We start from the raw sequence: 23494 nt of genomic DNA, 5'->3' as shown, positions 1-23494 counted from the left end.
CAGACGGCCGTGCGGGCCGATGCGTTGTATAAATAAATACCTTCATATTTTATGTGGATAGACAGATGGACATATATATAAAGGAGGCATATCATCTGTTCATTTTGTTAGAAATGTGTGTGTACACTCCACAATGAGACCAATGATAATTTGTAGTTGCTGTATTCATTGGCATCACAAGGGTGAGTATTGGAGCCTTGGTAGACTCAGGAAGGGTTGCTGCCGTTTCACGGCACTGACGCTGGACAAACTGTGTTCTTACCCACGAACCGCTAAGCCACTCGGTCGCCACGAAGCCACATGCAGCTCACGGACAAATGTGCTCTTGGGCTCGGTGGAAGAAGCTTGAGTTTAAATGTGAAATTTAGGAGTCAAGGCACGAATTGCAACACGTACAATAAACTTTGATTGGTGCCAGTGTCATTTATCTCAACCTAGTTAAGTCTTGAATGATGCCGATGATGCTTTTGACGGAGGGTCTCCTGCCAAAAAAGTAATATCAAAGGATTGTCTTTGCAATTGCATTTTTTTTTCCACATGCAAAAAAAAAAATCCCTAAAACAACGAATCGGCAAAACATTGCAATTTAGGACGCTCTTGAAAATAAATCCTCTCAGTGTGGATTATATCGCGAAAGTAAAAACGTTCACGTGTTCATTCTGTTTAAGTGAGCTTTGGCCACTGCTTATATGTTTTGGTGCGGAGCCAGGGACATTAATGTTATATTCCTATGGAAGGGCCAAGTGTTCGTACTGTTAATGTCCTGCAAAGGGGAGGTCAACAGTGATGGGCTGAGTCGACCTCTTTGCCGAGATTTGAAATGCAACCTTCAAATTGCGGAGGCAGGTGCTTCGCCACACATCCACCCACCCAAACAAACTGATTATTACATTAAAGTGTAAAAATGGAAATGTTACAATTTTCGAAGGCACAATGCTTCACATTTCCCAACCAGCGCGGCGTCTGCCAAGACATGCGGTTAAATGAAGCCACTCTGATTGATGGGCCTGGCATTACAGGTTTGTGTACTTTTATTGCTATATTTAAAACCCGTGCATCGTGCGTGCAATTTGCTGACAAGAGAACAAAAAAAAATTCACCAACAAAAGCAAACAAAGAGCAAATGAGGAGCAGAGGCTACTACGTTCCCTGGGTTTAATGGCACGTCCCCGCCGGCCGTAATGATCCTGCTGAAGGAGGTGGGGATACCATCCCTGATCAAACTAAACTATAAAGTATAACTGTATTTTATTTTAACCACACCGAGCTGCATATCTCTTTTTCAGAAACGATCTGGTCACAAAGGATAACTCAACAAAGTGGCTTATCGCGTGGAAATGTATATAACAGCCAAATACTCTAAATGCGTGTTTCTAAATGTGGAGGGAAAAGCCCAGAAAAAACGCCACACGACCATGGAGAGAGACAACATGCCAACTCCCGAACCCACAACCTCCTCCATACCGGGCGAGACAGTTAACATCTTGCTACCGTGACGCCCCTTGACAAACAGGGCCCCCCCCGCCTCCCCTTGGCACTGGGCCCGAGTGGTGGATCTAAGTGAACACCGTCAGTTCTCTTTGTAGAATTCGTTTTGAAACGTGGTGGCATGGGCAGGGCTTATTCGAGAAATAAATACGCTCTCACTTTATTATTTTTCATCCATAATTGAATGGCAAAGCCTTTACAGATTATGGCAGAGGTTCATAAGCCACTCTAATTTCGCCAGCCATTATAAAATCGCACTAAATGAGAAATGAAGCCGTGGAGGGGCTGGGGAATGGAGAGTGTGAATACAACACATCCTATACACCAGGGATCTCATCTCCACCCACCGCCCTCGGCCAGTGGCTGGGGTCAGTGGCTGAGGTCAGTGGTTGGGGTCAGTGGCTGAGGTCAGTGTCTGGGGTCAGTGACTGGGGTCAGTGGTTGGGGTCAGAGACTGGGGTCAGTGGCTGGGGTCAGTGGCTGGGGTCAGTGGCTGGGGTCAGTGGTTGGGGTCAGAGACTGGGGTCAGAGACTGGGGTCAGTGGCTGGGGTCAGAGACTGGGGTCAGTGGTTGGGGTCAGAGGCTGGGGTCAGAGGATGGGGGCAGTGGTTGGGGTCAGTGGTTGGGGTCAGTGGTTGGGGTCAGTGGTTGGAGTCAGTGGTTGGGGTCAGTGGCTGGGATCAATGGCTGGGGTCAGTGGTGATTGGGGTCAGTGGTTGGGGTCAGAGGTTGGAGTCAGAGGTTGGGGTCAGTGGATGGGGTCAGTGGCTGGGGAAAGTTAAAAGTAGCTGCTCGCAACGTCCCACAAAGCATTACTCATGTTAGTAAAGCTAGGGGGGGTATGATGTCATATTATTCTGTATTTTTCTGAAAGTCTCACCGTCAAGTTTGAGTTTTTGATATATCAGAGAAAACCACAAAAACTGAAAGGAAAAACCCCACGAATTCAACGTTCCAACAACCAAAAGCTCCACACAGATGAATTCAAGAATCCATTTTCTATATTTTAATCTCCTATTCTATTTACGCGCATTGCAATATGTCCAGGAGCAAAATGCCAATGCCGAGATCTGCTCGCCATGACGAGAGAGGGCTTCAGGATAAATTTTGTGCAGTTTTGCTGCTGTTCCTCCTCCGCTGAAGGAGCACAAACTACAGTGGTTTACTCTTTGGTCCAAATGCATGTCATCTAACACGTAAATAATTACACGGCTCGGATCTTTGTCACTGTCGTCACGAGCAAAGGTGCCCGAGAGGATAAAATCAGCTCGTGTGCGCTCCGCTAAATGGATTGCGACATCGCAGGAGCGCACGGGGTGGCGACGACTTGGGAATGGCTTCAATCATCAGAGGATTAATCGTGGCTGATCACGATGATGATGGCACACCTAAAACACTTCTAATATCCACTTGTAATGCGCACAGTGTCCGCTCACTGTCATAGAGGCGTGAGGAACCACAGACAAGCGAGAAGGCAGCCACGCGATGAAATGGTGCCAAAAATTGCCCAAGTACTGCAGTCCTCTATATGTTAAGGTGTTATCGGTCAATTATTGTATGTTTACATGCCAGAAGAAACCGGTGCATCCGGAGAAAACCCACACGGGTGAGGGGGAAACACTCTATCCCAAACAGACAGAACGGGTGGAGTCCACATTTTTGCTGTCCCGCCTTCTCCTGCCGATCTCTGGTACGGCTTTTCCTCGACACCCACGGACAGGGAGTTTCACAACATTCATGCGGTGATCCACCAACCCTCGCCGCCACAGCGCGGGACTACAGACCCGTGCGTCACCACCCGCCCGGATTACACCTGCACTTTCACCGTGCGCATACCTATGCCAACGGTGTACCGAAACGCGCTTTGTGTAACGATGCTGTGGGCCGGTTGGCGCGAACCTTCTTGAAGGAGCCGTTGAAGTGGTACTCGCACTGCATCATGTCGAAGAAGATGGGGATGGTCGCCTTGCGTAGCTCGGTCTCAGGGATGAGAGTCATCTCCAGGATGGGTCCCACCATCTCGGGGATGAAGCGGATCTTGTGGGGCCCTGTGCGGAGGGGCACGCGTGCACCACACACGTGACTAGGGATACAGCAGATGCACTGGAACCGTAATCAGAAGGTTGTTTTGCTGAGCTCAAGTGCAAGCTGGGGGCCGACTCGGCTAACCATGTTTCCGGTTTCAAATAAAATGAGAACCGCTCTTTGGGAGGTCTGACAGCGCTTGTCCTGAGGAAAGACTGGCCTCTTCCAAAGGAATGTGGAATTTAAAAAGAGCAGTCCCTAAAAACTGAACGATCAATGTTTTAGTTGTGCGTGGCGTGTGCAGTAATAACCTATTATATGTACGTTGAACTTATTTCGCATTGTACGTAGCCAACCGTGCTAATCGGAGTTACGGGGGAAGGACAACAAACCAAACACAAAAAGCAGTTATGTAGAAATTATTTTCAATCTAGATGATTTAAAAGCGCATAGCTCCAGCATGCTTCCTAATATCGGAAGGAAGAGCGTTCCAGCCGGCCGCAGAAGTGCATCTGAGACCAGCAATTTCCCTACTACTGAGACCCGGCTCGGTCTTGGGTGGTTGAAACGTGGATTTGAACCCGGAGAGTCTCGGCGACGCTGGCTCAGCAGCTCCGACGTGGCCATGGGGAGCCCCCAGAGCCACTCGGCCACCTCTGGATGCGAAAAAAGACACTTTAATCAATTTTAATATTTGCTCCATTAAAATGCGACCGATTGGCGGTGCGGGTGGACATGCAGTGCCCAACATGAAAAATGCTTACGTTCCCTTTGCAACACAGCTGGCCATCCAAGTAATGAGGTCAGTGCTAATGTTCCACGCTGGGGGATTTGTGTAAGCGTGGGCTGACTGTAAATGCCGGTGACCAAGCAGCCCAGTGCAGCGCACGCTGCCACTGGGCCGAGTTGAATCGGACATTGTCTCCAGAAAATGACCAAAGTTTGCCACCTACTATTAAACATGAAAAATCTAGCAACACAACGTGGAAGATATGTACGATGATCTCATAAACCAAATCCCAAAAACTCATTAAAAAAAGCTAACAAATGTCCTTCCTAACTAACCGTCAGAGCACTCGCCTCACAGTAAAAATTCTACAGGTTTAAATCCTGATTGAGGAGTGACTCAGCCTCACTTGCCTCCGGGGGATACATACATTTACACTTCTTTGTGAAAATTCGACAGTGGGAAACCTATGGGGAGATTGACCGACCCCTACCATGGAAACATAGAATTTTCACCACTGACTGATGTCTGCAGAGACGAGCGCACTGCCACACTGCACACGTGAGCAGAAATGCTTTAATTATGACTCTGAAATTGCCATAATTGTCTAGATCTCACACAAACACCGATGATGAATCTCAACGCTTCCTTTGCGACGGAGAGGCGAGAGACTGGACGAGAGCTGGTGGGGCCCTCTGCACGTTGCTTGCTGCAGCAGGAGGGCGATGACTCTTGCCTGCGTCCACGTGCTGAGGTTCTGTGCTGGGATCCCTCCGCGGCCGTCTCGCTTGTGTTCCCAGGGTTTTGAGGAGCTCTCAGTAAATTCCGTCCATCCCGGCAGTTGTATGGTACTCGGTGGACAATATTGCCACGTTTGACACATAGGCCATTATTATGGATAATATTGCCACGATAATCTCCTCCAATGTATATCGGGCACATGTTATGTGGGATGACGCTGGGCACTGCTGGAGGTTCCTGCATTATTCTTTCTGGACCTCCCGTCCTGTGCACCTTGCTTGATGGGTTTGTTTGATGTCTGCATGTGTGCAGCGACAGTTCTCAGACATCTTTCCTCGCTGGGCCTTTGTGGGGTCGGCGGCCGCCAGATGTCGCAGTAATGCCCCCAGGGCCTTGTGGCCGGAGTCTCTGAATTCCCAAGACTCTCATGCCACATTTCCATGACTTTATTCGGGCAGCCCCTATGTCCATCTGGGTTGCCGGTATTTTCGATTCTGGAAGCCAACGTGGAATGTAGGGGCTTCCTGAATCCATGAGGGATGTGATTATTGGTAGTGCCAGCGTTCAGCGCTTCGAGAAACTGGTCGAACGCACTACCCGTGTGTCACACACGGGTATATCTAAGCGTGCAGATGCCCCGCTATGTCATCACAAGCCCTCATCTGCCAATTAATGCACAGTGGCGCGTGCCTTGCGTGGCGAGGCACTGGCTGTGCACCGCTCATGTTTTATTTACACCGCCCCCCCAAACCCCGATCATCCGCCACCCCCCGCCCCAACCTCGGCTTCAGAGTGCACGTTACACCATGCAGGGGATGCATGGAATTGAGGTGGAGACGCGACGGGTCATTCCGGCAGGAGGCTGCCCGCGGGGCACGTCCGTGTGTCGGGCACGGCGCCAGAAACAATGAACACTCACGCTGGCGCTGGCAGCGCTCAGCACGGCCCCACACAGTGCAGCCACCAACGTTAAAACGACGACGACAACAACGTCTCCTTTGTGTGACCAAGGTTATTGACCTTTAGAACATTCGCCATGTTTTTATTTGATGTTTTACTCAAAACATCAAATAAATAGGTGCTTCTTGAAAAGAAAATGCATCCTACTGAAGACAAATATTTACAGCTCCTAAAGTTGAAAAATATTTAATTATGCAGTAAACAGCAATAATATATATTCTATGTTCTATGGTTCTTTCGGTAAAGTCCCGTAAATAGAAAGAAAAAAAAAATTTAGTTACTACAAAATAATAATATATATTATGAATGAATAAAATACATTTTCAGATTTACAAACACAATTTGGGATATTTCAAATTTCCAGATATTTACATTATGCACGAATAACAAAAACAAGTCTATGATTGCTAACACGAGTGACGTGACCCATGGCACGTGACACCACTTTTAGTGGGAAAGGCGTCGAAGTGATGTCACAGTAGCGATGTCATTTCTGGTCTTTTGATCAATCCCATACAAGTAATTTATTTTCATCCTTCAAACTGTTCATACGCAGGCCTTCATTTTCGTATTCATTCAAATATTGGGAGCGCATCCCCAGTATTCTATTTCATTCATCTGTAAGAGTGGAGTAATTTTCTGTTATCCTAATTGGGAATGTTTTCCGTAGTTACGGAAATAGAATATTTTTTTTACGGCTCTGCCAATCCACGCGATGATGGCCATGTGAGTTATTTGACCCAACTTCACCATGTTAGTCAGCGCCAGATTAAGCTAGTGCGGGGCCTGTAGCACATTTTATGAAGGGGCCCTAAATAAAAAAAAACACGTAAATATTAACACACATTTTTTTACTTGCATAGTAAAGTAATTGTATTTTTTTCATTTTGCTATACAGCCGGATAATACGACAAATTGCTAACCTTAAACACCCAGTCGTTCATAAAAGTTGAAAGCAGTATAGTACTATAGTAATAGAGCAAGTGCAGAATCACTGAACCGGAATTGACAGCTTGAAATAATTTAGCGCGGGGCCCTTTAAAGTGCGTGGCTGGTAGCATTTGTAGGATAGGATAATCCGGCAACTGATGTCAGTCATTGCCGTTTGGTGAAGAGGAAAGGCTTAGAACCAGTTCCAATACCACTTCGCCACAAATGTTCGCTGCGGCTGGGAACTCAACTCAGGTGGCCGGGTTCAATAGCGCGGGACGCTGACCACTGCGGCACCTCTACTTTCTCCCATTGAGTACCTGAAGGGGATGGAAGACACTATATAATAGCAGCCAGTCTGTCCGTAAAAGACAACCACTTTTAACTCTCAGTTAATCGCTACAGGTTGTAGGGGGGGAAGCGTTGCGAGCAAGTGCCCAACGAAGCCGCGACGCTGCGTGGTGGAGCAGCGGACAAGAGAAAACGCCACCTTGGCAACCTTGGCACTGACCGCTAGGTACTCAAGGAGGCTGAGTGGAGCCCGGTGAGTCTGGAAGTCATATTCGGCTTGCCACTGGGGTGTGCTGGGCCAGGAATGAATCTTGGGTTGATTGGATCACAGCGCAGTCCGTGCTAAACACCACTGGAACACTCTCGCCACTCTCTCGCCATCGTTGGCTGTTGCCTCGCCCTTCTGTTATTGCTTCGACTACCACGGTCGCTGCTCCCACGAGCATCGTGCCTTAATACCGCCTCTAACCTCAGGGAGTTGTTTCACTCGATTGTTTCTTCCCATCGGCGACGTGTTAGACGGCCACGTATAACGGGACAGAACGTTTGCGTTACACCTTTGATTCCTCATATTGATCAATGTTTTTTCCCCCCCAAGCTCTAGACACCTTGCTCAATCGGTGTGTTTGTTCGGATCTGTTGCGCTATGACTCGCATTTTCACGTTGCTGGCTGCTTTGCATTCCAAGCCTTTAGGGTTGCCTCAGCAACTGCAAATGATAAGCATTTGTGCGAGCCATCCGTGCGCACACCACGACACGATCATCCATGCACACACGCACCCGCTACGCATTGTTTACAAAACATAAGCGCGAGGGAAGAGATCGGTCATAGGAGCTGTGACGGGGAAAGTAATGACTGCGGGGTTGAACTTTAAAAACCTGACAGCCAAGTCTATGATTGAGGAGACGGGCGGCGAGCGTTCCATGGAGACAGGTCGACGCCCGTGCAAGCGGTGTGATCAAAGACTGGGCGATTAGTGGGGAGTGGAAGGGGCAGCAAGGCAATGACCTGCCGCGGTGATGGTGTCAACTTGCTTTGGGGAAAATAAGGTCATAATCATACTCGGGGTGGAAATTATAGTGCTGTGGTTGCCTCAAGTCAAAAGTCTGTCTCATTAAACAAGCATAGATTCGTTTTCACCGACAGTGACACGCGTCGAGTAAACTGTGTCATTCCACAATGCTGCGACGGAGGTCAAGTCTCTCCCAAGGAGAACCACAATGGACTTTTAACTAAGCGGTGCTCATTTTATGAATCCAGAGGGCCAATGGGCTGGGTCAACCGCTAATGGAGATTTGAGCAGGCAAAGTTGATTGCAGATCAATTGCTCTCACGGAAGTGCCACTGGGCTAGATGTTGTAAATACTAATTAAGCTCTAGCAACACAAAGCCACTCTTTTTGCAGGCTTTGGATTGAGTTTCAAGAGACCAAGAGTTTTGTTTCCATCCCAGCTAATCAAACACAAGAGTGCCAATTCACATGCTGACACAAAGACAATTTCGATTGACATTTGGCAACAAAAATATGACCGCATTGCAGTTTGTTGCGCTAAATGCATGTCTGCGCCTACGCCGATCGCACACAAGAAGTTTATTAAAATTGAAAGATGAAAAAAAATAGCTGGCAGGCGAGAGTGGGATTCTAAAAATGTGTCCGTCCCCTCAAACGCATTTGTAACGGCAAACACAGCTTTTCACTCGTCTCCCCCACACCCCCCCGGTCTCCCACGATCGCTTTCGCGCCTCCTTTACTCGATCTTAATACATTCAAGGAGCGATTACTCGCTTACGGTCCCTCTGAGTGCCTCCTAAAAGCAGGGACGGTGTCGCCGTCGAGAAAAAAAGCGCAAGGCAAAAACAGAAAAGCAATTTGGGTTTGCGCAAAGGTCATTCGCAGGCCCATGCATTACACAGCCAGGGGCTGTTAACATGTGCGCTTGATGTATTGATCTTCTCAAGTCATACATATCCCTTACGCAAAGGTTTGGGCCCTAGAGAAATCGGATGAGGGGACACTGCTATGGATTGCCAGGCACGGCATGCCGAGGCCCTCCGTGCTACTTCTGCCTGGCCCTTTGGAAAGCCGCTTGACAATAATATGGGATTTAGAGGCCTTTAAAACACTTAAGAGGCTGAACTTTGGCTCGCAATTCAAGTCAAATTGTACATCTACTCAAAGCGGCATTGCCTGGTGGCCCAGAGGCAGTCGTGCAAATGCACATTCCAACGGGTGGTGACAGTGCCGGTCTTTGCGCGGAATCACCACTGATGACTTCCTGCAAAGTGGTGCCAATTTGATCGACCTTGGAGAAATGATCGGCTGAGCCGACCACAACTGGGGCGTGATCCCCGTGACATTCTGATTGCGAGTCGAGAGATCAGTCACAGCGTCAGCCAGCTTGTACATCGGTCGTGGTGGCCATGCAGTCCGTCACGCTGCTGTTGCCAAGAAAGATCTTTAATTGCTGCTCTCCACCATTGAACACGCGTTGTTTGTTAACAGCAGCAACCCATTGTTCCCTCTTCCCCCATTACCCATATTGGTCCCCCTGTGAAGAAAAAGGCTGCCGTTAAGACGTCTCACCCTGGCAATGAAGGTGACAACTCCGACTCGGTCCAGTGAGCAGATTGGAGGGGGGGGGGGATTTGGTGAAACGTCTCAAAGGTCTCTCTGGCAACAGTACTGAGTTAAATTCCTGTAATCCAGTGACTTGTAATTAATGGGTCACATTTTGATCGTACTGTGTGCAAAACGCTCACCTACCAGAGTTGAGCAGTGCCTGTGGTTGACACCATGGTGGATAGTCGGTTGTAGATCTCTATTGTAGGGTTTGAGGGTGACGGCACGCGCCTGTGACCCCGGCGCTTTAGAGGTTCAGGGTTGGGGATCACAGAGGTTGTTGTGTGTCCAGGAGATGGCAGTCTAGCAAGTTGGTTCCTGTGGTGCTACATTTTGAGTGTCCCCCCCTCCCCCCGTGAATGTAGAATTTCTGTCCAAACCAAACTCTGAATCATGCAAAGGCTCACGTGATACAATGAGCTGTCTGCTCTTTCTGGGTCACATATTTTCCATGCAAAGGCTCGATAACGGGAGGAATTTAGCACGCGTATAATAGTAAAGTGCATGGGCAAGAGGAACACACAACTCAGAGGGAGTAAGATAAGAAGGGGTTTTACTGTGTGTATGTGTATATATGTGTGTGTGTGCGGAAATAAAAATGTTGGAAATGTTCTTATGTTGTCCACGTGCGGCTTGGCATAATTAAATGTGGTCTCGCAATATTGATGAGCAAAAAGTCATCTCGGTGTTAGGATCCATGGGCCGGGAGGCACATTATCTCGCAGGGGAACATACATCATGCATTGGCAGAGATAACCCTTCACCTGAACGGGTGCAGTCTGAACACAAAAGAACATTCCCATCTTATCAAGGTAATTTCCAGAAGGGGCACCATTCGCTCAATGATTAATGCCGCTTCGGATTTGTGAAGGGCAGCAACACAATCCTAGCCTGGATAACGTTTTTCAAGTGTCGTCTAAAAAAGTGAAAAGGAGAGCTACAAAAGCTGCATTGGGCTCACCGCTGTGAGCATTAAGCAACTTTGATTGAACTGGGTGGCATGCCACTGAGATTCATTATCTATCTCATTTTTAAACAGAAAGGAAGCATGCTGGAGGATCACAATTATGCGGTGGCAGTGAAACAAAAAAGTTTTAAAGCACGGTGACATTGGCCTACGCTTGTGAATGATTAATGCCCACCCAGGCAGCAAAGCCAAAGGACGTTGATGGATGGATGGTGCTGCAGATAGAGCACACAACACACAATCGGACGCTTACAAGTTTATACTCTTAGTTTTTTCAGTAAAGTCACGTAGGTAAAAAATGAAATTAAAATTAATAAAAAATAAAATAATAAAAATCACGACGTTTCGGAGGCAACACAAGTCTCCGTCATCAGGTGGGACCGTCACAGCCAGATACAGCAAATATGGCTGTGACGGTCCCACCTGATGACGGAGACTTGTGTTGCCTCCGAAACGTCGTGATTTTTATTATTTTATTTTTATTAATTTAATTAGATTTTTTACCTACGTGACTTTACCGAAAAAACTAAGAGTATGAATCCTTGCAGTTACGAAACCTTCAAATCTAGAATTAAAGCTTACGAGTTTCATTTCTGAACTTACAGAGTGGAAGTGCAATGGATAGACAAGATCAGCACAGCTCCAAGCTCGTTTAAAATTGGTGACACTGACTTTGTGAGCGTCTGAATTACATTTAGAAACATTAAGAACGTTCTGAACCATTTTCATAATTGTGTTAAATGGCATACGAGGTTAGCGGATACGTACATGCCATGATAAGCAATTGCAACTATTGGGACCAACAGCGGACTACAGTTACACGTTCTGTATTTATGGGAAGTGGAGTTCACTGTCACAAAGTAGTCCACATATTGCAATGCAAATATTAAGATGTAGGAAAGAGGCAGTGTAAAAACAGAGAGAGACAAACAATTGCATGAGTTAAGAACAAGAGCTTTAACAGAGAAGGGCCAGAGATTCGAGGCAGCTGTACAATAATGGCTATTCTAGACTCGAAGACCAGCAGAGGGAAAGGAGTGACCTCTTCCATTATTCCGGGAATGAACGACCGGCAAAATAAAAGCAGCGACGCAATGATCAAAGCTCAGAGAATTAAACGTTTGCGGTATGCACGTTGCTATCCGCTAAAACTTTTTACCGTGTTTGGCGCGCTCCCACGTATTAAAACTCGACACGGAAACAAAAGTCACGGGGAGGGCAAGACCACTGTGAATGCGTTTTCCATAACTGCTTAGCAGTGCAGCCGACCAGAGCCGTCTGTGAACCGGGGCACACAATCGGAGCAGACACAAGCGGTAACGTTGACAAAATTAGTTTTTTTCTCTTTCAATTTTGAAAACCATTTGCTCTCGGAATACAATTTTTTTTTTCCGTGAGAACGCGCGGTCTTCTGATTGTGTGCCACCTTCGGGAAATGTTTGATGGTGACAGGCCGTAAGGAATAAGAAGGACGCAGAGAAAAATACAGACAAGGTAGTGCTCGGCCAATAATAAATAAGGCGAGCATGTAATATTCAGCGCAATTAAATATAAATGCATGTTTTTTGGAAAGGATGCCTATTCCAAGTGAGCCAAACACACAGACGTGGAAGACACATCAGAGGGAGAAGGGGCCGTGACTGAAACAAGGAAGAGAAAATGAATAAATGTAAAAATCCCAAGAGCCAACAACTTGCTTCAAGGCTCCACGCAAACCACTTTAAGCCGCTGTCGAGGCTTTAGCATTGCCCATGTGTGGGTCTGAGCGATGTTTTGAGTGCGTGTGTCTGTGTTAAGCTGGTACTGCCCCAGGTACTTGCAGCCGAGGCGTTCTCGGAGACGTTGCTTTAAGCTCGTGGGGCATTGTGAGAAGAATGTCAACTCATTGTCAAGTCAAGTTTTAATAGGCTATATAAACCAATTTGGAAGACTAGAGAGATTAACTTGAGTTAACGAGAAAGATGTTTGATGCAGAAGTGATGCCTGTGTTGCTGTCAGGGTCAAAGAGGTAGACTTAAAAAAAAATAACCGACTGAACTTTGATTAAAGGGGCATGTGGAGAAAGCTGGGTAGCTCGTAATTGGATGTTAGACGCACCTTGTATGTTAGAATAGAACAGGAACACACCGTAAACAGTAATAAAATCAACAGGAGGTTGTGATGCATTTGGGATATGTGCCGCAGGGTGAAGGGCAGGTAAATTGCGACCGGCATGGGAGTGGCACGGGGAAGGAAGCAACTCAAGGGAAAACCTTGAGCCAGAGGTTGGGATACTGTGAGAACAGAGCTTGGGAGGTGAGGCGTCGTGTGAGAACAGAGCTTGGGAGGTGAGGCGTCGACCGTAACAGTTTTAGGAACTGGCAAAAAGGATGTCACTGACGGCGAGGTGTGGTGGCAGCAGCGGCGGCAGTGGCTGTAATGACCCCTTCATCTCATGCCGTGGTGTTTGCTTTCTGCAAGGGGAATCTGCGACTGATGACTTTGGTTTGGTCTTTGATGCCGGAGTCTCGGAACCACTTCACGTAATGGCTGGCCGCCGCGCCACCACACCGAGTTACAATTACGCGATGGGCAAAAATACGTGTGAATTGTCAAGGCAGGAACTTATGGACTTACGTATAAACCACTCAGAAAAAGCAGAGAGATGAAATTCAGTGGGCCCAGTGAAGGTTTATGGTCACGGAGCTTTGTTCCGAACGGCGTGGCTTTTTCAACCACTCCTGCGCACTGCGGTTATCTGGACAGGTGGTTCTCGTGACCGAGAGGGCAACTCACAGTCAGGAGTTTGCCAATTCAACCGCGAGGCCGAGTTCAATGAAAAGCAGTCCAGTGGATATGGAAAGTGGGCTGTTGTTTTTCAAATTAAAAGGCTGGTCCCTGCAATAGGAATGTAGAATTTGACAACCAGTGGTTCATGACTGCCAAGTGAGATTTTCACCTTGGTTAATGTGGATCAAGATGATTGCATTTTTATGCAATGGTTAAAGACAGCTCTAATTTTAAAGAGTTTTAAAGATGATCGTGGAATATGTACGTTTTTATTAATCTTATAAAAACTTTCCAACCTTCCCTCGGGTTATCCTTAGCACTTGCGACAATTCAAAATAATAATAAGTAAATAAATTGCCATCCAGGATGCAACGCCTGCGAATTATTTTGACAGAATTGCCCAGCATTCCGCTTTCGTTCTTGCTGACCACACACAACGGGAGTCTGTGGCTGTTTCACAAAATAAATGAACGCCTTTGGTGCGAGGGTGGAGGTGTCTGCTTTGCGTTCGTCACAGGCCAGGTTTCGTGCCTGGCACGGGCCACTCAAAACTCCCAGAAGCCACAAATCATTCAGCAGGGTACTCGCAGGGTGAGGTGTGGGTCACAGCATTCATTAAAATGAGGAAATTACTGCATTCAATCAGCCCGAGGTTTCCTAGGCAGGGCAGAGATGCTAAATTACAGCCGTTTGCCCGCTGGGTTGGATGTTGCGGTGAAGCGCGCTCCCTCACCGAGGTTGTACCACATGTCCCGGATCTCGAATCCGATGGCTCGCCGCATGTCTCCGTGTCTGAGGGTGGCGGACGCACGTCGAGATGCACGCGCGCACACAGACGCACGCACACAGACGCACGCACGCGGGCACAAACACACGCAGCGCTCGCACACGTACGGAGTCACGCGGCCAGACACACGCACAGATCGAACGCGCACGCACGCACAGCCAAACACACACACACGCACAGCCAAACACACACACACACGCACAGACAAACACACACACACACAGCCAAACACACACACACACACAAAAGCGCATGCAAAAACACACAGGCACACAAGTAAGCACTCGGCAAATGATATTCCAACAGCTTAGCATGCATCCTGGACACACAGTTTCAAAACAAAGTGCTGTGACCATTTGTATAACACCTATTGCGTTGACCTGGGATGGTGATTCACAGATCTGTGTCTGTCTCTCTCTCTCTCTCACACACACACAGCGTCTATTCGAGAACAACTTTGGGAATGAGCCACGACAAACAGAAAACAAGTCACAATGTGTTATCACTGATCTTGTAATACGGGTTTGAGTAAAACGTTAAAAGAGACATCACGGCGACACACTCCGCTGCTCCTCACGCGGTCGTCTGGCTTGACCACCTGAATGTGAAATTGCAGTTGTTGCTTTGCATTTACATCAGCCGTATGAAAGAAGAAGACTCAAACTTTAAGGGAATAACAAAACAGAATCTGTAAGTAGCAAGCAGAAGGTTTTGCTTCTACGGCACGTTGTGCTTAACAGCCCTCAATCACCATCTGTAATTGTACCACGTATCTCCCTATTATTGTAATCATACCACGTGTCTCCCTATCATTGTAACTGTACCACGTGTCTTCCTATCATTGTAACTGTACCACGTGTCTCCCTATTATTGTAATCGTACCACGTGTCTCCCTATTATTTCAGAAGAATATTTATGAACGGATCACCAGCAACATGGGCAGTTAATGCTGCGTGGGGCAGCAGTGGCTGCTAAACAGGAGCCGGTTAAGCTACTCAACTTAAGACGAATAAGTTTTAAGTTGAGGGCCCTTATGTACACGCCCTGCCGTCTTGTCACTCCGCGTTGTGTGGGTCACTCGAACGCGTTTCACGACGCGGACCGGCCACGGCACGGAGTGGACCGGTCACAGCACGGAGCACGAGACAACACCACCACCAAAGAGCTCGCTGCGATGCCCTCTGTGGCTTGCCACGTTAGTTGCGGCAGCAGCCTATAACAAACCAGGTTGTGCACGGTGGAAACACAGTGCACAGGTTCAAACCAGCTGAGCTTCCGAGATCATGTGCAATCACCCGGAGAATGTGCGCTTCTGCTAACTATGCAGAATATTGGAAAGGATTTTATTTTGGCGACATGGACATAGCCGCATCACGTTCGCCATTTGTTGCAGAGAGGTTCACGGTTCAAATCCAGTGGCCGCCCTGATTAATACTGCGGGTGCATTCACCTTCAAAGTGGACATTGAAGATCCCATCGCATCATTTGCAAGCAAAGGCCACCAAGTGCCGGCATTATGGTTCATATTTGCCACATTTGAAAAGTGACCCGCAAAAAAACTCTATTGAAACTTGCGTGGCAATCGTCGCCCCCCCCCTCACTTCAAAAACATGGCAGGATCCTCCTAAATAAAAGTCATGAGACTCGGTGAGGCTTTCCTGGGTGAACCAGGAGAAACGAATTCCCTGCACGTCTCCCCCGCGACGGCGGCACGATCGGAATGTAGCTGGTGATGGAAAATAACAACGACAAAACAACGGGTGTGAGAGAAATGCAAGGTGCTGGATTATTCCACCCCCCCCAACTGCGTCATTGTGAGCCGCGCGTTTACATTCGTCCAACGCCCCGCGGCAGGAACGGTAGCAGGAGACGACACTTCTGGTTTAAATACGTTGGCGGCGGACAAAACCACGAGGAGGTTTAACGTGGGCTGCAAGACTCGGCGTCTCTTGCCTGGCATTCATTTGCTGCAGGGGGGGGTTGGATGTGGGGGGGGGTGCAACACAATGAGTGAAGGCCTAACATAAAAGCACGCCTACGGAAAATGGTAAACAGCACCATTAAGCTTGGGCACTTGCTGTGGAGGCCAGGAGGGGTTTTCGCTGGTATTAAACCAACAGCTTGTTTGTGATGCATTACAGGAGCTCGGTTTTGTTATTAGTTAACAGCTGGACCCGGGCCGGGAGTGCTCGGTTGTGCGTCCCAACAGCGCTGCTGGGAGGAACGGCAGAGACACGAGCGAGCGCGCTTGCGAATGGCCAAATTACTCAGTTCATCGCGCGTGCAATTATCTTCCTGTGTTATTCTTGTTTTGCTCCAATTCCATCATGAAATTTTGAGCAGCGGCTGGTGAAAAAGTTGTGGCTGAAGGATGTGTGAGTAATGAAAGTATTTAGGCCATGGCTGCATGTAACAAGGTCTTTATGTAATGTCCTGCTTTGTGGATACGAATCCAATTTGCACTGATCAACAAGCTACAGGAAAACAGCGATAAGGGTGCGTTACACTACATTGCCGCATTAATATTTACAACAGGCCATTGTCGAATACCAATTTCTCAAGACCGTTGAAGGCACTTTGCAATCTTGTCTAGCAGCTGATGTATAATTTCATTGTCGCTGTGCCATGGAAATCATCATTATGAGCCGAGAACATTTAGTTTTGGAAACAAGTGGAATATCATTCAAGATGACTCAAGATGAACAGGAATACTTTTGAAAACTCTCTAGCAGGTCTCTCTCTCTCTTCCTAACCCGCTTTACTCCTTGTTAAAATGTTTATTTGTAAGGCAATCAAACATACATTTGTTTAGTCCCCAGAGATGGAAAGCGTAAAATTAAGTCACAAAAACATTAAACTTTGTACAGTTTTTAGCTACTGGGATGAAACCATTAAATTGCTGCACTGAAAAAAAAAACTTTCATATTTACTTCAGTTAAAACTCAGAGCAAAACAGCCTGGGACCTAAAGGAATTAAACAGCGGTACCCATCTTCACATCAGCAGCTACCGCCCGGCAGCAATTGAGTTCAATTGAGATTCAGAGAACTAATTCCATATCAGACGACCACTGAGTGGGCAACCGCTGAGATTCTGGGTTTGAATCTGGCTGGACACCTGAGAATTAAGCAGGAGCTCAAGAGCATCGAACCAATGGTCTCTGCCCAACCTCCACTGGCCGAACGCAACACAAAAAAGACATTTGTGTTATCGCTTCATCCTTCGTGAACCTTTTCTTACGTGCGTCCCTCGATAATTCTCCTCGTGAAAGTGCAGAGCCAGGAGGGCTGCTGGGGGAGTCGCAGAGACGACTGCTCGGCTTGAGCAAAGGCGCCGCTTTGCGTGCTTAGCATTCGGCACACGCTGGTGATGAACACCACACCGCAGCATCCGTCGCTGGTTAACCGTTGCTAATGCCCGCTCGCAGTGGCTTTGACGGTTTCACAATTAATTTTCTCGCGAAATTGCTTTCCCTTTCAAAAACGGAGTTCATGTTAATCATGCCTCGTGGCAAAACGTGTGCATAAAAGAGTCATATGTGTGTGAGCGCGCGCACTTGTGCGTGTCTCTGTTTGTCTTGCTGACCACCCACCCCCTTCGTGTGTTGTACCGGCCTTCCAAGGTGCTCACTAAAAGCACTTGCCCCAAAAGTCAGTTGAAGGCTGTATGAGGGACCTTTGTACGTATGTAACCGGAGTTCCTGTGGCTAAATCCGATTTACATGAACATAATGAGGCAAAATGAAGGCAAATTTAAAACGATGACATTTGAAAAACGTGTATCTTGGATTATATAACCACCTAATCTGGCTGCCTGCTGATAAGGTTAATGTGCCCGACTAACTCGTAGACACGGTAGGCGGTTCAGACTCTGGTCAGGGGTTGACTCAGCCCATCATCCCTCCTTGGTTGACAGACAGAGTGCCGCGTTGTTGGCAATCAACGGTGGTTGGTCCGATGCAGTGACCGATTCCCGACCCAAGGAAAGTGGAATTCCCAGCGCTTGCTCAGGGCTACCAGGAGAGAAGGCCACCGCCCCATACTCACTCGAGCAGGGAGACACTCTGACTGGACTTGCACATCATGGGACCTCCTTTGCCAGTACCAAAATATGAGAAGAGGTTTTCCCCTTTTTCTGGCAACAAAACAGTTGTGTTAAGATGTTAAAACACCAAATTGAAACCTTTTACAAGGAATCATGTCTGCATTAACCACAACACTTGTGGTCAGAATGCAAACAAAAAACACTCTGATAATATATGCATTGTCTTTGAAACCGATTGGTTTCAGTTTGGTGTTTTAACATCTCAACACCTGTTTTGTTGCCAGAAAAAAGGGGAAAACGTATTCTCGGACTTGCACAGTTTAGCAAATGACCTTGTTTTGACCAGCAAAGGCTCTTTTGAGGGTCACGTGATGCGGTGAAGGAACGTGTCTAAACTGTGTGATGCGGTGAAGGAACGTGTCTAAACTGTGGGCACATCGCACTCCGGCTATCGACCCTGGAAGCTGACACCGAGAAAAAATATATTTACTGAGGCATTCAATAATAGGCCACACTTACTCAGCACTACCCACTACATGGTGTTCCTCCATACTCTTTTAGAGTTGTCCGGTCATCGAATGTTATTTGATTTTGTTGCCCTGAGGATTTGGTTTGGATAACTGAAATAGAAAGCCAATATTATGCTTTACTGTGCAGCCTCCCATTGGTAAGGAAGCAGATGAGAACAACGCGCTACACTTTCGAATCACGGGTTTTAAGCAATGATTGCTCGGTCCTCTAACACAGCCATCATATGAGCACGCTCAGCCACCCAACCACTTTTTGAAAATGTTTTAAATCCTAAAAAAATAATGAATATAACGAGACGTCCAAAATCCCTCCTGACTTAGCACGGCCTTTCCTTGATAGATGAATATTTCTACAACGAAGCATCAATTAAAAGATAAAATTATGGTTTCGTTTTTGTGCAGTTGTTGGCGAATGAGGCGAGACCATCACATGTCTGAACTCGAGAAGCGGCATAGGCCAGGGAGTAGTGCCCCAGATTCAAATCAACGATCTCAGCGGTGCTGGTTTCGGTGATGTCACGTGGTCATTCTGAAAACTCTGGGGTAAAACTCGCAGTTTCAAAGATTCGAAACACCTATTGTAAGGTTACATTCAAGTGCACGGTGAAGTATTGGCGCATAATTTTTGACTGCGAACGTAACTATGAACTACGCGTACATAATTTTCGAATATATATTCAAAACGTGGAAACAATTTGAAAAAGTAATTTTCACTTTTCAAATTTACACGTGGATAATAAATTAAAATTACATATATGGTAATGTTTGAGTTATAGAACATGCCCATAAAGTGAGGAGGCACACACGCTGGAGAATTACGAGGGTTGCTGTTGATTGTTCTACAAAACTACACAGGGAATCGGCTTATTAAAATAATAATGTTATATTATTATCATTGTTAAGCAGCGTCATGTTGCAAATTGCGTCTCAAAATTCTGAGCATAACAAACCACGCAATAGCATCAATGAAGGAACTAGAATGTCAGACATAACACGAACTAGCAAAAACACCACAGATACACACAACACGCACTAAGCGAGAACACCACCACAGACACACAACACGCACTAAGCGAGAAGACCACAGAGACACACAACACTCACTAATGAGAACACCACCACAGACACACAACACGCACTAAGCGAGAAGACCACAGAGACACAACACTCACTAGCGAGAACACCACCACAGAGACACAACACGCACTAAGCGGGGCAACAGTAAACATTTGGCCTCTGCCATCAGAGTCACGGGATATGAGCCACAGGCATCCAAGTGGCCAGGCTTGGAGGGCCCCTTAACTCCAAGTCGTGTAAATGACCGTTGATCACCACCGCACACTTTCCTTTTGGATATACGGCTGCAGTGATGTTTTATTTAAACTGGTACATTGATAATTAAGTGCACACACATTTAAACAAAGCCCTAATACCAGTGCTGGGGAGTAACGCATTACACGTAATGCAGTCACTATTATCAGGCTACAAAACCCAGGTACCGCTAATCTGGTATTGCCCCCATTAAAAATATGTAAATAATTTCTTATCACGCGCCCAGTATTTATTTATTTAGATTTACTTTCGTAACATTTTTTTTTTATACTCCCCAAAATCAATTGAAAGGGCAAAGTGGCAGTACCAGCTGATTGGTTGCTACGAGGAGCACTCACTTGCTGACAATCTTGGCGCGCTTGGCGTGCGAGAAGTTCTCCAGCTGCAGCGACTCCTGCGTGAGGAAGGCCACCGACAAGTGGAAGTAGTTGTTCCACAGCTGACGGGAGAGGAGGGGAGTGGAGGCACAGTCAGTGCTTTAGGGGTTAGGTTTTCTTTAGGCACAGGTAAAACCCACTGGGGCAATACATGTTCATTTTCGACAAAGACCTTGTTACACCACGGACACCCGGTTACAGCAAAAAAAAGAAACGTGTGAACATAATTCAATAACGACGACACGTGATCAAGTTATGAATGGCAAGGTCGCGCATAAACAACTACTGCGATGTGTGTGGTGCGTGTAACAAAGGCGGCGGGGCGTGGTGCTGGCCACCCACCCCCTCGTGTGCCGTGCCGGCCTTCATAGGTGCTCGCTAACAGCACCTGCCTCAGCAGTCTGTTAAGGCTATAGGGGGGATCTTTGTCTTTGTGTGTTGCTATGGCCCTGTGCGTATGTGTGTGCGTGTACCGGTGTCTATTTGTCCCACATTCGGCAAGATCACCTGTGCAACCAAACGCAAGTAAATAGTTATTTACTAGACTTGACACGATCCACCCACTTAGCGATCCTCACTACTCATGATACCAAAATCTAAAGATTTAAAATGGTTAACGACACGGAGATGAATGAGCATATGGGATTCTGCTATAAGATATTAGTTCGGCACTGCATCTTTTGCCTCGGCAACAATTTAACAAAAATAATCATATAAATCCACCATAATCAGAAACATCATCATCATCATCTTTGCTGTGCTATTATTGTAATTGATATTAATTAACAAAAGTTAGGCCATTATAATATGATTGCAAACACAACTCTAATTTTGGACATAATTGCAATTCTATCTGAAGGCAATTTATCTCAATTATCTAATGATTTGGCAACAAAACAGGGCATGCTACTGCGCAAAAGTTGTGCACAGGCAGAAGACTTGGTTCACGAGCACACGCAGTGGCCAGCCAGAGCCCTCTCGGTCACCACAAGGCGCCGTTGAAGGGTGGCGGCTGAGCACATTGTCCCTCTCGTGGAAATACAATGAGACAATTTGTGGGAAGTCAACTGTGCTCGTCCTATAGCACAGACTATCCCCCATCATATGAATGTGGAATTTCCGCTGCTGGTTAAAGGCAGACAGTAAAAAAGTGAGTGCTCCCCCATTGGTCATTTGAGCAGCGAGGTGCTTTGAATTGTGACGATGGTTTGAGAAAAAAAGATTAAGGTTCTGGTTATTCACAATATAGTTTTTTTTTGGGTTAGATTACGTAAATATAAATGTGTCGTTAAACCCGCCACCACTCGTCACAGCCAATTAGTAAGGTTTGTCACGTAAACAGAACGTGCCAATTCGTTACTAGTACAGCACACCGGTGTGTTGGAGAGCAACACCACATTCACAATCTGCGTACGACGTTTCGCCAGTAATTACAACCAGCTTCATCAGGCGACAGTCAGATTTGTAGATAAATCCTCCTGTTACGTTCCTTGAAATAGAGGGGTAGGTGTGATGACGTCACTCGTGAGGTGTGGGGGGAATTCATGAATCCTTCTAAATTGCATATAAATCTGGTTGTTATTCTTAAGTCGATGTTTTATATATGTATATTAAGAGATATGTTGTCCGTTGCAGCCTTTATTTCTGGCACGATTTCACAAATGCCGCACATGGGAGAGGGCTCCCGTTGCTGCTAAAGAGACACACACACAGCAGCCAGCGTAATGTGTCTCTGTAACAGAAGCGCCATCCCAAACGACCAAATTATTCATATCAAAGCCGTGATTACAATGTTTTATTGATGGCGATTCTTTATTCATTATAATCTCGACAGCCAATATCTTGTGTCCTTGCTCCCACAACCATCACGGTTATTATTGCAGCCACTCACTCATCGTCGATCTGTGGAGGCTTTACAGACATCGGTGCCAGCGTTGCTTGAGACCATCTCTTAAAGGCGCAAGATGAGATGAGACGGTGGTGTAGCAACAACCACAACCAGCCACCTTCCCAGAGATGATTTTCACGCACAGCACCGAGTACTTTTTTTTAAGGCTGAGCCAAGCGAGAGAGGGGACGAGTCCAGGTTCAGATCCAATTGATGGAATGCAGTTGTACACATCGCGTAGACTCCTCAATGCCACGCTGCAGGTAGCGGCCTCACTGCGCGACGCAAACTTGCACCGTCCTCGCTCAACTCCGCTCTGGAATTCCCTTGCTCCCTCTCGTCTATCCAAGCTCACGTAACTCAACTCGTTTCACAAAGCACGCCAGTGCACACCGATGGCCACATTGCTTCGTTATAATCTCCGGTGCCTCTTTTATAAGAAAATGGAAAGAAAAAAAACACTGCAATAGCAGCAGTGGCCTTTAATGAAGTGGGATCTTTTGGCCCTGGTTAAAGCCTTTAACGAGATGACAATGATGATGTATGCTTGATCATGTAATGATTAAGGGCAACGCGCTCGTGATTTATAACTGTTGCCATCAGAAGATAATTGTTATTTTGTTAATTGTCAATCTAATTGCAAGGTGTATTAGCTGCCAAACCGGGCTTGTTTACAGCGCTAACGACGGCGTTGTGAAGACTTTGCGACACATTCGCTCCGTCCGTCCGTCCACAGTCGCCCCTTCCAGCGCCGTGTCCTGCTCAAGCCCAACTCACTTTCTGATTGATCAACGCGATGTCTCTAACCTGCGAGTGCTCTGCAGTAAAATATGAAATGCTTACGGGAACGAACACACGTTGGAAAGCACAAAACAATCTATGCTTATGGGTATATTTATTTCCCCCCCCACCCCCAACCTCAAATAGGATTCATGATTGCCAAATGCAGAAGCACATTTTAATAGGACTTTGCACGTATAAAAATAATTGATTCCCGTGAGTAATTATAATTTAAT

General features: G+C 46.8%; 1 protein-coding gene across 4 annotated transcripts in view; it reads right to left on the bottom strand.

Annotated features, from left to right (window-relative positions):
- LOC144935209 (dedicator of cytokinesis protein 1-like) overlaps positions 1-23494 on the bottom strand; it is a 313091-nt gene that overhangs the window by 30825 nt on the left and 258772 nt on the right. For all 4 annotated transcript variants that reach the window (XM_078861718.1, XM_078861720.1, XM_078861717.1 and 1 more), the window contains exons 31-33: positions 20552-20652; positions 14255-14313; positions 3389-3537 (exon numbers count right to left, since the gene is read on the bottom strand). In XM_078861718.1, coding sequence (XP_078717844.1) covers positions 3389-3537; positions 14255-14313; positions 20552-20652 — 309 coding nt within the window. The remainder of the gene's footprint in view (positions 1-3388; positions 3538-14254; positions 14314-20551; positions 20653-23494) is intronic.

The sequence above is a fragment of the Lampetra fluviatilis genome, chromosome 12, assembly GCF_964198595.1.
Source record: "Lampetra fluviatilis chromosome 12, kcLamFluv1.1, whole genome shotgun sequence".
In the NCBI taxonomy this organism is placed as follows: domain Eukaryota; kingdom Metazoa; phylum Chordata; class Hyperoartia; order Petromyzontiformes; family Petromyzontidae; genus Lampetra; species Lampetra fluviatilis.
The sequence above is the reverse complement of the archived record's forward strand: the minus strand, read 5'-3'. Positions and strand labels throughout refer to the sequence as shown.